Raw genomic sequence first — 16,305 nt, forward strand, 5'->3', positions numbered from 1 at the left:
TAAATTGTATTTGATATGTCATATATTTAATTTTACACTGCATTTAATTATTAATGGTAATTCAGTCAAGATGTACTTCTGTAGTTTGAATGCATAAATAGGTCTCCTCTTGATTGTAAAGAAGCTTCATAGCTATGTAATTATTCATGCTGTATGTAATTGTTTTAATGAAGAATAAAGAAAAACTATTTATTGTACATATTTTTGCTGTATTCCCTTTCTCTTTCATGAGTTCCTATCAAAAATAACACTGCAGGAATGCAGGGATCTTTTGCGGTATTAAAGATCTTAAAGATCAGGGATCTTTACATTGTATCCATGTATTTTACTTCCACTTTCCTTAGGCTTTTTGACATTTTTGGAAGAAAACATGGTATGTAGGTCAGGTTCATAAATTAGCAAGAACTCGGGGCGAAAATCGCCACCAAAAGTGACAAAAAATGCCCTAGCCTAGATATGCAAAAGGTGTGGGCAAAAAAATGCCCCTGTAGTGGAGTCTTCTGAGTTTCTTTGTTTTTGTTGATGTAATCTAACATCTGATACACAGCACGTCATTATTTTCTATTCTATGCCTATCTAGGTGTTATTTTATAAAAAATAATCTGTGATAGTAGATTGCAGAGAACTGTAAATAATCTAACATATGGACTGGCCAAGTTTTTAAAATGTGGTATATTAAGCATTATTTAATTTTTTTTATGATGATTTCAATATATGATGTAAATTTTATAGGCAATAGTCATAACTGTTCTTAATTTAATTCATTAATATAATCTTAATATAATTTACCGATTCAATTGAAGTATTTACTGCGAATGATCAGTATGCCGTGTTTTTTTATATGGTTAGAAACAAATGCCCTTATAAACTTTGACAAGTTCAGATGATGTTTTGAAATTCCAGTGTGTTCTGAGTTCTGAATATTATTAACAACATTTAAATTTCAAATGAAGTATTTGAAAGTGGCATTGGTTATATTAGATATTACATTTTTTAAAGTCATTCATTAGATCACTCAAATGAAAACAATGAAAATCAGATTTTATAGATAAGCACACTTTACCGCAACCAATTAAGATACAAATAATACAGTTTAATTGAATTTCTTAAGAATATGCACAGTTTGGCTGCTAAGGGTGAAGTAAAGGTGCACCAGCCAACAATACCAAGAACTCTTCATAAAATTTAGTAATAAGTTATGGAAAGCTATGGAGTATTTTTTTTGCAGCAGGGGAAATATATCTATATGTTGCAACAATATCATATATCAAGTTCCAGTTTCCTTACAGAAATATAAACCGCAATCACCTGCACGTCACCACAATATGTTTTGATTACATAGCTTCTCAGAGCTGCCTGTCCTGTCAGAAAAAACAACATAATTCAATTTCTCTACAAAATTCCGATAATATTTTCCTGACACTAATCTAATCAACGGCCTGTTGCCAGGCTAATTAAGTCTCATCTTGGCTGGGCTCAGTATTAGATCTCAGTTTAATGCCTAAGTGCTCATGGAAATGGACTTGAACTTGGTGGAGAAACATGACCCATAAAATGTCAAAGGTAGCTGTTACCGATATGTGACCCCCCCTTGTTAACTTAGTGCGAGGAGAAAAACATCATCGATTTGCAGAAAAAAAAGAAAAAAAATTATTATGTTCAAACTATTTAATAGATACACCATTGGCACACTAGCATGCTGCATCCTTAGAGCATCCCTTACTAAGCATATTCACAGATGCTATTTTAAAAGAATTGAAATTAAACAATAATACTTACTATTTACAGTTTTACAAATGGTTTAAGAGTATTTTAGTACAATAGCCTATCTAGTTTTTAAGTGCACAATGTATACAGTAACTTGTAAGGTTTGTATCGTTAATGCTCTCATATATGACTCTTGGGGCATTTGCGCAGGCCGAAGTGCTTTGGGACTGCTTAGGCTGTTGGATGATGATGCAGAAGAGGGCGGATGGACTAAGTGCTGTAATTGACAGCCTGAATGGTAATGGGAAGTACAGAGATAACTAATGGAGCTCAGGGCGCATCACTGGACAGAAGCAGCCCGAGGCTAGCAGCCTTCGAGAACAACGCTTTCTTACTGCAAAGCAACGCCAAACAACTCAGCAAAATGAAATTTTCAGCACTCTGGACAGCTCTCTGCGTTTCCATGTACGGGGCGGCGATGGCTTGCTCAGGTAACTTATTTAAATACTTTTGATTCGGTCCTGGGAACAGCTAGCTTTTGAGCTTAAAAACAAATGAACGGCCTTCTTTTACACTGAACGTTAAACGATCCCGTTATTCAAAGCCTATATGTCTCAAAACCTAATGAGATGCCGACATGGAGATCACAGGCGCGTTGCGATGCGCAAGCATGCTGAGGTAGGCAGTTCAGTTGGGTTTGAGACGCTGCCAATATATCCGTTTTTGTTCATCATTATTAATTAATGTATTTATTTATTTTTTATCTCTGAAGTCGCTAGTCAATGAAGTGATAAGAACCTGCTCTTTGCTCTTGGTACAGTGAAAAAGCTGGGCACTAACTCTGGGCGTTTCGCCAATGCCACACTGGTTCGACTGAATGAGTTTTTAAGTGTCGGATATAAGAAAGGAGTTCGACCCGTGAGGGACTGGAGACAGTCAACGACTGTGGCCATTGACCTAATGGTTTATGCTATTCTCAATGTGGTGGGTTGAAGTCTAAAATGTTTTTAACAATTAAAGTAAATATATATTTGAACGTATAAAGGTCTCTGTGTTCACAGCTGTATTTTGCATTCATATTTTAATATTTGCACATATTTTGTGCACCACAGGATGAGAAGAACCAGGTCTTGACAACATATGTGTGGTACAGACAGGTATGTTGGTGGAAAATGAAAGGTTAATTTAAAATGTTAAATATTTATTTATATATTTTATATATAGTTTTATATATAATATAAATTTGTACATGTTTTGCATTTATATATATATATATATATATATATATATATATATATATATATATATATATATATATATATATATATATATATATATGCTGTAGATGTGCATTATATAGCCTTTACTCTTGCATTATAAGTAATAGCAAGTTAATTAATGAATTATTGGAATTCACCAAATGCAGAGGTCTGTGCAGGGTGCATCATCTACAAATATTTAAATTCAAAACTTTAAACATCATAATTTCTCTTATAATATATATATTTGTTTGTGCTTGACATTTTTCTCACTTCAAAAGCAATGGAAAGATGAGTTCCTTGTGTGGAATCCTGAAGAATTTGATGATGTCAAACAAATTTCTATTCCCACTATCAACGTCTGGATTCCAGATATTCTTATCAATGAATTGTGAGTAGAGCTGATGTAAGATGAGCTTCATAAGTTGTTTTTAACAGTATTTTACATGTCTATCAGCTCTTTACAGCAGCGTTCTCAGAACACTGCACCAGTTATATTAAATTGATAGTTCAGCCAAAAAGGAAAATTCTGTCATCATTTACTCACCCTTATGTTGGTTCAAACCCGTATGACTTTCTTTCTTCTGTGGAACACATAAAGATGTGTTAGGAAGAATGTTAGCCTCAGTCAGCATTTACTTTCACTGTATGGAAAAAAGACCAGCATCAACATTCTTCTGACTTTCTCCTCTAGTGTTTCATGGATAAAAGAAAGTCATACAGGTTTGTAACATCATGAGGCTGAGTAAATATTAGACAGAATTTTCAATTTTGGGTGAACTATTTCTTCAACCAATATTGCACTAATTTGTTTTTGCATTAATGACATGTGAAGCTTTTAAAAAAGTTACAAGTTTTTTTCCTACAGCCAAACCCTGTTTCCTTCATGGTCTCTCTCTATGTCCTCTGCAGTGTGGATGTAGGAAAGTCTCCCGATATTCCATACATCTATGTAGGCCATGACGGGCTTGTGCGCAACTATAAGCCCATCCAGGTGGTGACTGCCTGCTCCCTCAACATCTACAACTTTCCCTTTGATGTCCAAAAATGCAGCCTGACTTTCCAGAGCTGGCTACACACAAGTATGTACACTCAGTTCAGTATTGTTTTGAGAGACCTGTCTTTTGCTGTCAGTGACAGCAGAATGTACCTCCTACACAAGGAATCTAGGATGTCTAAAAGGATTTTGAAAAATGTGATCTTCAGTTATTCAGAAAACTTAAGAATAAAAGCTAATTTAAAGACAGACAAGCATCAAGTTGTTCTTCCAAAATACCACATTTATTGCAGACATTAGAATGGCATTTTAAAACAAGGCTTTATTTAACCCTCATGTTCTTTTTGGGTTTTGAGAGACCCCAAGGTCATTTGAATACAGTAGCTTGAAAATAGTATTCAGTTAACATTTAATAAGAAGGACATTTAAGTATGAGGATGGTACTTCATGTCTTTCCTGATCTCATAAACATTTATTATAAACAAAATTTCAAACTAGATAACGCACGTCAAATGTTCTACATGAAAAACGTGACATTACATGTTTGGGGTCTTGTACTCCACCCGAACAGATGGTTCTCTAACATCCTTCAAAAAGCATCTAAAGACACAACTCTTCCATGAGCATTTGACCCAACCCCTTTAGTGCACTGTCTTTAAAAAAAATTAAAATAATAATAAATAAACTCTCATCCTCCTTGCTAGGGGTACTTCTCTAAATAATTTTGAAACTTGTATTACAGCACTTGTGTTACTACTGCCTCCCTTGGATGATTTGCTTCTGTTGTTCTCCTCATTTGTAAGTCGCTTTGGATAAAAGCGTCTTCTAAATGAATAAATGTAAATGTCTCAGAGAACCCAATTATAAAACATGAATAAAAGCAATAAATATATGCATGCTAAGATTCTCTGACTAGTGTGCACACTGTTGCAGTACAGGTATACCCCTGTTTATTTTAATTTCTATTGTTGTATTTTTCTACAGTTTATTTGGAGGGGTCAGATCGATCCCAAACAGAAACAATGTTACTAGAATGCATTCCAGTCAGATTTCTGAAAATTGCACATCTGATCTGCAGTAAAACAAAGCAATACAGCTTCAAGAATGTATTTTGTTCAGTGGAACATATTAAAAGAATTTAAAGGTGAAAGAAGGGATTCATTTCAAAATTAGTATTATTATTTTTACACATACATCATTGCAGTTTCTGGCACCCTAAACATAAAAACAGTACAGATAACTTAACAGAACAAGTGTTGCATTATATTTAAAGCAAGAAAGTCAAACAAATTCCCAGTTTTTTCCAGAAAAACATGATTAAACTGAATGAACTGACCTTTAGCTTTATCTTGTCTTGTAGCTAAAGACATCAACATCACACTAATAAGAAGCCCTAAGGATATAATGGAGGACAGGAGTGTTTTCATGAACCAGGGAGAATGGGAGCTGCTTGAAGTCCTCTCCAAATACAAAGAGTTCAGCCTGGATAATGATGATTACTACGCCGAAATGAAGTTCCATGTAAGTAGCCTAGTAATACCAATTTAAGGCACACCACACATTAGCATTTGGAAATGAAAAATGTCACCTATGCAGTATTTCTACAGTAAGGACAAACAGAAGCCTTATTTACTGTAATAAACATAAGGCAGAGATTAGTGCAAATCGTGATAGATGTTATTTATACTAAGATTTAATAGCAACAAAAAGCATCTTGTGTAAATAGTGTTAGATGTTTTTTCACCCCCTAATTAAATAGGCTACTAACATACAGTACAGTAAAGGGGCATTACAGCAGCATGTTTCTTGTGTTTATTTAGAGTCCCATACACACTACACCTACACCAACACCAACCCCTACCCCTAAACCTAACCCGAACCTTCCTTTACAAAAATTAATCATGATTTTGCTTCAGTAATTATAGTATCACCATTGTCGTAAAATCATAGCAACCACAAAATTAAACATGGTTACTATATTAACACTATATAACTGTAGGAACACCATGGTTATTGCATTAAAACTATGTCTTCCACCATAAAACATGGTTTCTACAATGTTACTATTGTAAACCCACGGTTAATTTCCCTGGATTAAACCTTTCTCTCAACTCCCCGACCTTCACTGTGACCAAATCACTGTGAGAAAATCAACCTTTATGTTCATTTTTATTTAGCATTAAAGGAAATATTAATAGTGGAGACAGGAAACAGGATGGGAAAAAGTGGGACAAAAGGCAGATTCGAACCTGGGTTGGCCGTACGTTAAAAGCCTATCCATACCCTCATTACACCCCACACCATTCAGCAACACTTGGGGTGCAATTTATCTTCAATTTTTGTTTCCACCAGACTATTGGTGTGCAAATAACCGCGCTGTTTTGCAGGTGCTGTTTACACCTAGTGCAAATAGTCACTCCGAAAACGTAATGGTAGTTGCTTTTTTATTAATGATGATTTTAAAGCTTAAGTGTGTCATTTCTGCATCAGTAGCTTCAATCCAGTTTTGAAAAAATAATCAAAAAAGATTTCAGTAAATTCTTCCATTGGTTGTACAAAGAGATAGTTAAGCCCACTGGTCAAGCCATTGTTGCTGTGTCGTGCTTGACAAGTTGCTCAACACTGCAAATAAGAATTTTCTTACGGAGTACTTTTGTCTTGTTTTCCAGTAAAAAATATATAAACATCCTTAAAACAAGCAAAATTGACTTGAGAAGCAAAATGATATGACATTTTGGCGAAATCTCACAAAACTGGGTTGGGTTTACGCTTAAAACAAGAAAAAGTATTTGTGAGGGGGTTAAAAACAATTTAATAAACTTGTTACCTTTGAATCAGATAGGTTGGAAAATATATTTTTCTTGTTATAAGCATAAATCATTACAAAATTTTGATTGATTTCTCTGCAAACATGACATGATATCTTATACTGTATAATTTTGCTTCTAAAGTAAATTTGTCTTGTTTTTATAATGTTTAGATATTTTTACCAGAAAACAAGACAAAAATGCCAGATAAGAAAAAGAAAATATGCGGCACAGAACCACAGTGTTTACTTATACAGTAGTTGCCTCTGCATATTGGGATAAGAAATTTTGCATCGAAAAATTACCATCACTGATTTCATGAAAATTACATGACTGTGATGACATTTTAGCTAAATTTATTTCCGTGGTTACCTACACGCTCTGTATCGCGGCGGTTCCAAGGTGAAATGTCCACTGCGTGGGACTAAAAGCGAATGTAAATTTCTCCCAAATAGGTAAGGTTTTAAGGTTAATGCTCTATCGAGTGGTAAATAATAATAATAAAAAAACACCACCCTACCATAAACCTAAACCTAACCGATAGTGTAATAAAAGCAAATGTGAGATGAAAAACTAATGAAGTTTTTAAGATTAAAGCGATAGTTCACCCAAAAATGAAAATTCTCTCATAATTTCTGCTGATGAAGGAAAGTCATACACATCTGGGATGGCATGAGGATGAGTAAATGATGAGAGAATTTTCATTTTTGAGTGAACTATTCCTTTAATGCTCTATTGTGTGTCAAATCAACAAAACCTCCCTACCCTAAACCTCAAACCTAAACCTAACCAACAGTGTCATAAAAAGCAAATGTGAGATGAAAAACAGATGAGGTTTTGAAAGTTAATGTTCTTTCTGGTTTTAAATAAACAAAACATACCTTCCTACCCTAAACCTTAAACCTAAACCTAACCAATAGTGTCATAAAAAGCAAATGTGAAAAAAATTAAATTGCTGAAGCAACAAACCACGTCATTTTATGGTGCTTCTGTGAAACTTTTGGCTCAAGTGTCTACTCACATGTTCAGCAGGACTCGTACTCCACTCTGCATTGCAATTGCAATGCTCTATCCGTTGAGCTAAACTGCATCTTAATGAACTTTGAAAAAGCTTGCAAATGCAGTTAGTTATGTAATGCAAACATTAAAATGTATATCGCCTTACAAGTCATGCAATTTAGTAAAAGTGTTTAGATGTCATAAGATAAGAGCACTGTGTGAGGAAATGGCAAAAACATTAACTGATAATCTGCCTTTTTACCCTGGATTTATTTGAAAGTGAATAAAAGTCATTGTCATTGTAGCACCTTCAGTGTTAATTTCATCAGAAAACTGATGCAATTCGAGCCATGTAAAAATCTTTTTGTTAAAATGCAGGTATAATAACGTGATTCTATGAGGCAGGTTCAAATTATGCACATCAGCTTTAAAATACATTAACAATTTGTTGTAAATGTACCTGCACATGGTCCAAATGTTTGGTCACATTACATTCCACCCCAACATTTTCCTTTATCTCTTCCAATCACCAGGTTGTGATCCGACGCAGACCTTTGTTCTACACAGTCAACCTGTTGTTGCCCAGTATATTCCTGATGTTGATGGATATAGTTGGGTTTTACCTGCCCCCAGACAGTGGAGAGAGGGTGTCCTTCAAGATCACTCTGCTCTTGGGCTATTCTGTCTTTCTTATCATCGTCTCTGATACTCTTCCAGCAACTGCCATAGGGACCCCTCTCATTGGTAAACAGATTAAAAATATTTTTTATTGGTAGCGAGTGAAATCCAATGTGATCTAGAATACATGTATAGTAAGTGTATTTGTGTTGCTGCTTGTTGGAATATAGGTGTGTACTTTGTGGTGTGCATGGCTCTGCTGGTGATCAGTCTGACAGAGACCGTTCTGATCGTGAGGCTGGTGCACAAACAGGATCTACAGTCCCATGTGCCCCAGTGGGTCAAACACCTGGTGCTTGAGAAGGCCACAGTCCTGCTCTGCATTCGCAACAAGAAGTTCTGCTCCCTCCTCTCTCAGGGATCTGACCTCCCACTCTACAAAGAGAACAACATGAACACAGGTGGGAGTCCAGGTAATTTTACTGTAGCACATTTTTGATGCAGAACCAACCTGGTCTCGTTAATTCATATTACTTTACCTACCTTTTTGCAAACTGATTTTTACATGACTCATTGTCCGTATCACAGTAGTTTCGATACAACAACGATGACTTTTATTCACTTCTTTCACACAAATCACGAGTAAAACGGCTGATTATCAGTGCATAAACACTTATTGCTCTGTTCTTCATACAATGCTATCTTATGACATCAAAGCAATTTTACTACAGCGCATGAATTGTAAGGCATTTTAATGCTTGCATTACATAGCCAACTACATTTACACTTAGTGTAAGTAGCCTCTGCCTTTTTCGGACACTGCAACCGACAAGATATGATGGCTTCTGGTTCAGTAAATAATAAATAAAAAATAACATTTAAAATATACCATAAACTCACTTTCCTGTAAAAACAAAAACATGCAGCTTTGAAATATACTGTATGAACCAAGAGGTCAGGGTGTGACATTTCAATCCTCTAGTGGTCACACACTTTCTCGTCATTAGAATTCACAAGTGAAAGTTTGTCTAACTTGACCTTTAATACACAACTGAATGCTAAATTTCTTCACATGATCTTGAGTGTCCGGTCTTTTGCGTTTGAATGGAAGTAGATGGAGTGCAAAGTGTAATATGACCATGGCTTGAATTGGATAACAATTTAACATCATGTCAGAATTATGAAATTGCTGTATGATTTTAATTGTTGGATACAGTCGAGAAGAGGCTGAACAGGCCAAAAGCCTTTTTAAATCACTAAATTACAATTAAAAGTAGAGGATGTGTTTAAAATAGGCTACTTTTAATACTAGGTGAATTTTATTTTAGAAAATAGTTTATCTATCATATAGTTCTAAAAAAAAACAAAAAAAAAAACATGAGATTTGTGCCTGTAATGCTTTTAAAAATATCATGGGACATAAAAATTTACCAAATTTGTGGAAAGTGCCCTGTAAGGAAAACAGTAGGAAAGGACAGAGCAAAGTATACTGTAACCACTGTATTTGTAATTGAAATCAACACTGAGATTCACCATGATTCTTTCAGCCGTGCGCTGCAGCCATCACAGCTGCGAGAGATCCAGAGAAACAGGGAGGAACCTGGGCTTGGGTCTGACCGTGCGGGACAGCTGCCCTCCTGTCATGGACAACATCCTGCAAGAGATCACCAACATCCGTCAGTTCCTGGAGAAGAAGTATGACAGCAGAGAGATTGCTAAGGAGTGGCTGCAAGTAGGGTACGTGTTGGACATCCTGTTGTTTAGGGTCTACCTGCTCATTGTGTTGGCCTACAGCATCACTTTAGGCACTCTATGGTCTGTCTGGCAGAACGCCTGACCACAGGCATAGATCGTAGATGGAAGGCGCCAGTTCTGTCTCACTGCTTAAATAAATGCAGTGTTTGACATGGTTAATGTGCTGTAATGTGATTGTTATCGCACAGCAGAAGAACTTGTTGAGCACCACGGAGAACAAATGTGCTTTTACATTCAAAAGTTATTACTTGTGCACTGCTGTGCTCATCAGATCGATGCAACCTTTTCAAACAGCCATCTCTGAAAGAAATATAGTCAAATGTAGAGCAGCATTTTAGTATTGCATAAATTGTGAAGTGTAAGCATACTCAATACAACAGCATGACTGAGAGTGTCATATTGCTTTTATACAAGTTTAAAGAGGAACTGACATTTCAGACTCAATTTAGCCAGCTATTATGTTAAAGGCAAAGTTCACCCAAAATTGAAAATTCTCTAATTATTTTATCACCTTCATGCATATCCCAGATGTGTATGACTTTCTTTCTTCTGCAGAACACAAATGGAGATTTTTAGAAAAATATTTCAGCTCTGTAGGTCCATACAATGCAAGTGAATGGTGACCAGAATTCAGAAGGTCCAAACAGGACATAAAAGCAGTATAAAAGTAATCCATACAACTCCAGTGGTTAAATCCATATATTCTGAAGCGATATGATTGGTGTGGGTGAAAGATACACTTTCACTTTCACATTCTGGTGTGGTAGTGACTTTCACTTTTACATTGAGCCACCTACTGGCTGGGGCTGGTCAAAGCCTCAAAGGTAGAGGTTTATAGTAAAAATGGACTTAAATATTGATCTGTGTCTCACCCACACCGATCATTTTGCTTCAGAATATATGGATTTCACCACTGGAGTCATTTGGATTACTATTATGCTGCCTTTATGTCTTTTTTGGACCTTCTGAGTTCTGGCCACCATTCAGTCAATTGTATTATGAGGACCTACAGTGCTGAGATATTCTTCTAAAAATCTTTGCTTGTGTTCTGCTGAAGAAAGAAAGTCATACACATCTGGGATGGCATGAGGGTGAGTAAATGTTGAGAGAATTTTCATTTTTGAGTGAACGATCCTTTTAATAGTTCACTATTCCTTTAATTTTTCTCCACCAATGAGAACAGTTCCAACAGAACCAAAGCATGATCACAGGCAAGCAGAGTGAGACAAACAGTGAAACAATCCTGTGCTGTTACATTATATAAATAGCAACATTCTTGGAACGCTGCTTGTCCAATCAAATTAATGGACTGGAACTTAATGTTGTATAATAAACGGTATTTCTGAACTTTGTGCCTTTCTGTCTAATATTCATCCATTTTCTTCCTACATTAGATTAATCATAATGATGTCAAACATGCTCTACATGTAACTTGTATCTCACACTTGTAACTGTTGGAACCATAAATATTAAAGTTTTTATATCGTCATGGCAACAGTCTATACTTTATATTTCCATACCCTTCCATTTAATTTCTGTTAAAGGGATAGTTTACTCATTCTCATGTTGTTTCAGGGATAGTTTACTCATTCTCATGTTGTTTCATACCCCTGTGACTTTCTTCCGTGGAACACAAAAGGAGCTATTAGGCGGAATGACAGCCTCAGTCACCATTCACTTTTATTACATATCTTTTCCATACAGTGGAAGTGTATAGTGACTAAGGCTGATATTCGGCCTAATATCTCCATTTGGGGTGGGGGGGGAACAAGATGAGTAAATGATGACAGAAATGTTTACGTTTGGGTGAACTATACCTAGAAACTTCAGGACAGATTAAAAAAAATTATATCCTGTTATTGAAATCTGCTGTTTGATGAAAGCCTCCAGTAATTTGTATGTACTGTATGTATACTGTATGTCTTGAGAAGATGTTTTAACAGTTGTCCACATCAATATTGTGTTCCCTCTTTTCTGGCCCACAGGGCGGTTGAGTATTAGTCCTTGCCCAAGGACTGACACTAAATGTACTAATTGTAAAGATTTTCAGCACAGTGGGAATGCACTCAGCAGGCCTGGGGTGACTGGATAAATGCCATTGACACCCTACATAATTAAAGAAAAAAAATCAGTTAGACAGTAAATGGGAGCATTGATCCCAATACAATCAATGCGACATCTCTCTAGCCCTGTCAGCACGCTGGGTGTGCTATCTGCTCACCACAGCGCTGAGCTAACAGAGGATACAAGATGTGGGAATCTTGCGATTTATCATCAATTTGTAGGATCAAACATTTCATCATTTTATAAGGAACAACAATTTGACCGATGTCAACTTACAAATGCATTTTATCGTGGCACATTTAATGTAAAATGCTACTTATTCATTCTTTCTTTCTTTATTAAAAATGTATTTATTAGGGTGACTAGTATTTTAATGAATGTTAATATGATTAAATTAAGTGGGGTCCAAAAATTCTGAAACTACTTGTGAAAATGCTTCTAAATTGCATTTTTCTAATTTACATAAAATGATCAGCATAATATCATTTGAGTGAAATGCTTTTGAAAACTTTACATGAATTTCTGAATTTCTTAATATTTAATATGTCCATTAATGACAACATGCACTAGAGCTGGCTGAATGATTTGAAAATGTTTCAAAGAGCATCTTGTATTCTTCAATGGAAGCAAGGAAATCTGATGTTTTTCTACAAAGGAGTTAACATGGTCAATGCCATGGTCAAACTTGCTTATTTGATTAGTGATGTAGAAATAGTGTAGAATATTACATATTTCAGTAACCCTTTACAATAAGGTTGTAATTGTTAACATTAGTTAATGCATTAGGTATCATGAATTAACAATGAACAATCTACACTCACTGAGCACTTTATTAGGAACACTATGGTTCTAATGAAGTGCCTGACATGGTCTTCTGCCTTGAGATTCAACATGTTGTGCATTCTGAGATGCTGTTCTTCTCACCACAATTGTACAGGGTGGTTATCTGAGTTACCACAGCCTTTCGGTCAGCTTGAACCAGTCTGGCCATTCTCTATTGACCTTTCTCATCAACAAGGTGTTTCCGTCCACAGAACTGCCACTCACTGGATGTTTTTTGTTTTTGGCACCATTCTGAGTAAACTGTAGAGACTGTTGTGTGTGAAAATCCCAGGAGATCAGCAGTTACAGAAATACTCAAACTAGTTTGCCTGGCACCAAAAATCATGTCACAGTCTAAATCACTGAGATCACATTTGTTCCCCATTCTGATGGTTGATGTGAACATTAACTGAAGATACTGACCCATATCTGCATGATCTCATACATTACACTGCTGCCACATGATTGGCTGGTTAGCTAATAGCATGTATAGGTGTACAGGTGTACCTAATAAAGTGCTCAGTGAGTGTATTTTTATATTTTTAGAAATGTAATAGAATATGTTGAAAATAACATTAACTGAGATGATAAGTGCTGTAAAAGTATTATTAATTGTTGGATCGTTTTAACTAATGTAGTTAAATGTTTACAAATGCAACCTTATTGTAAAGTGTTGAAGTGTGAATATTTCTTCATAATATGTCATAACATTCCCTTGTAAAGATTTTTCCAATTCCCAAACTGTTCTGTTTGTTTTGAAGTTTAAATTAGATTTTGAATCCCACATTTTTTATGTGGTCTCAGACATTTGGACCTAACTGTAAATGTCAAGCAAGGATAACCAGCAGTGGGTTACTAAGGCCATGTAATAAAACAACTATGGTGAGACTAGAGTTTTACAGTTTTTGGCTGTGCACATCATTACATACAAGCAATTCCATTTCACTTGTATCTGTAATAAGAAATACAACAAAATCTTTTGTGCATTTGGAACTCACATAATAGGATTCCAGTGCCACAGGAATTTCATCTTCAACCAAGAACGGAATGCTAGAGAGTGAAAGTTGCCAATGTAATTCCTACAAGCCATACACAAAATCATAACAAATCACTTCAAGTGGCATTGGTAGGCTGTTACTTGTTTTGCAAATTTATCTTTTGGAGATCGTCCACTGGTTGCTCATGCCTGCTGGTATGGCTCTACAGGGGACACAATTGAAAGATTTGGGTGAAACCACATGCACCATTCAGCTCTACACTATCTAAAGTTCCCTCGTCCATTAGATCATATCTGGATCAAAGAGCAACCAAAGATGGGACCCCTGCTCACCAAACAAAGGCTATTCAGCGGCAGCGCTGTATTCAAGCATCCTAACCCACCCCCTCCTTCCCAAAGCCACCCTACTCTGCACCCCATGACTGACTGAGGTCACATGACATTCATGACAACCGGGAGTCTAGGGTTCCAGCACTGGTACCCCTAATGATGCTTACCTTCCTAAGGCCTCACAAACCGAATATACAATTGGAACCCTTGTGTTTTCTCATATATGTGTATGTATATATATATATATATATATATACACTGGCAGCCATACGTTTGGATTAATGTACAGATTTTGCTCTGTGGAAAGAAATTGGTACTTTTATTCACCAAAGTGTCATTCAACTGATCACAATGTGTAGTCAGGACATTAATAACGTGAAAAATTACTATTACAATTTGAAACAAATGTTTAGAACTTCTTCAAAGAGTTCTCATCAAAAAATCCTCCACGTGCAGCAATGACAGCTTTGCAGATCCTTGGCATTCTAGCTGTCAGTTTATCCAGATACTCAGGTGACATTTCACCCCACGCTTCCTGTAGCACTTGCCATAGATGTGGCTGTCTTGTCGGGCACTTCTCACGCACCTTACAGTCTAGCTGATTCCACAAAAGCTCAGTGGGGTTAAGATCCATAACACTCTTTTCCAATTATCTGTAGTCCGATGTCTGTGTTTCTTTGCCCACTCTAACCTTTTCTTTTTGTTTTTCTGTTTCAAAAGTGGCTTTTCTTTGAAGTTCTTCCCATAAGGCCTGCACCCCTGAGTCTTCTCTTTACTGTTGTACATGAAACTGGTGTTGAGTGGGTAGAATTCAATGAAGCTGTCAGCTGAGGACATGTGAGACTGTGACTGACTGACAAGTTTCTAGAGAAAGCGGTTTCTTTTTTTGCCATTTGTGGCCTAATATTGACCTTAAGACATGCCAGTCTATTGCATACTGTGGCAACTAAAAAAAAAAACACAAAGACAATGTTAAGCTTCATTTAATGAACTAAACAGCTTTCAACTGTGTTTGATATAATGGCAAGTGATTTTCTAGTACCAAATTATCAATTTAGCATGATTACTCAAGGATAAGGTGTTGGAGTGATGGCTGCTGGAAATGGGGCCTGTCTAGATTTGATCAAAAATGACTTTTTCAAATAGTGATGTTGCTGTTTTTTACATCATTAATGTCCTGACTATACTTTGTGATCAGTTGAATGCCACTTTGGTGAGTGAAGTACCAATTTCCTTCCGAAACAGCAAAATCTGTACATTATTCCAAACTTTTGGCCGCCAGTGTGTGTGTGTGTGTATATATATATATATATATATATATATATATATATATATATATATATATATATATATATATATATATATATATTCTTTTCTCTATATTCTTAAGAGAGAGAACTAATTAAAAGACTCATTAGCTCAATGCACCGAGGTAGTATTGTGTTCTATAAATGAGGCACATGATTTCCAAAGATAGTCAGAAAGTGAAAGGAATAACAGCATTTCATTAACCACTGGGATAAACATGGGCTTCTAATTCAAAGAAGGCAGGAACAAATAGAGGAAATCATGCGACACAATGGAAGACTGCTATGGATCTTTCAGTACTGATTCACATCCTCTCTTTCTATATTATATACACATGTTGTATTACTATTATATGTGAAAAATATTAAATACATTAATAAATGTGTTCATTATTTGTGGTCATACAAAAGTGTGTTTCTGTTTTCAATTATATTTAATATTTATATTGCATTTCATGCATTTGGAAAATGTTTTTTGCCAACGTGACTTGCAATGCATGCAGTTTTATTTATTTTTACAGTACATGTACTCTCTGGGTATCACACATAACCTTGATGTTGCTAAGGTCATGCTCTACCAGTTGAGATATAGGAATTTGTGTATGTACAGTAACAGTGGGCTTTAAAATTACACTTGTGAAAA

General features: G+C 35.8%; 1 protein-coding gene across 1 annotated transcript; it reads left to right on the forward strand.

Moving 5' to 3' along the window:
* The first annotated feature begins 2,131 nt into the window (after positions 1 to 2,131).
* On the forward strand, positions 2,132 to 10,242 carry LOC127431371 (5-hydroxytryptamine receptor 3A-like). The gene is made up of 9 exons (XM_051681796.1): positions 2,132 to 2,198; positions 2,528 to 2,691; positions 2,820 to 2,864; positions 3,248 to 3,357; positions 3,879 to 4,048; positions 5,324 to 5,484; positions 8,303 to 8,513; positions 8,618 to 8,848; positions 9,935 to 10,242. Exons 1-9 carry the CDS (start codon positions 2,132 to 2,134, stop codon positions 10,222 to 10,224), a joined length of 1,449 nt encoding a protein of 482 aa, XP_051537756.1. The 3' UTR covers positions 10,225 to 10,242.
* Positions 10,243 to 16,305: the final 6,063 nt, after the last annotated feature.

This window comes from Myxocyprinus asiaticus, chromosome 40 (genome assembly GCF_019703515.2).
Source record: "Myxocyprinus asiaticus isolate MX2 ecotype Aquarium Trade chromosome 40, UBuf_Myxa_2, whole genome shotgun sequence".
Classification (NCBI taxonomy): Eukaryota; Metazoa; Chordata; class Actinopteri; order Cypriniformes; family Catostomidae; genus Myxocyprinus; species Myxocyprinus asiaticus.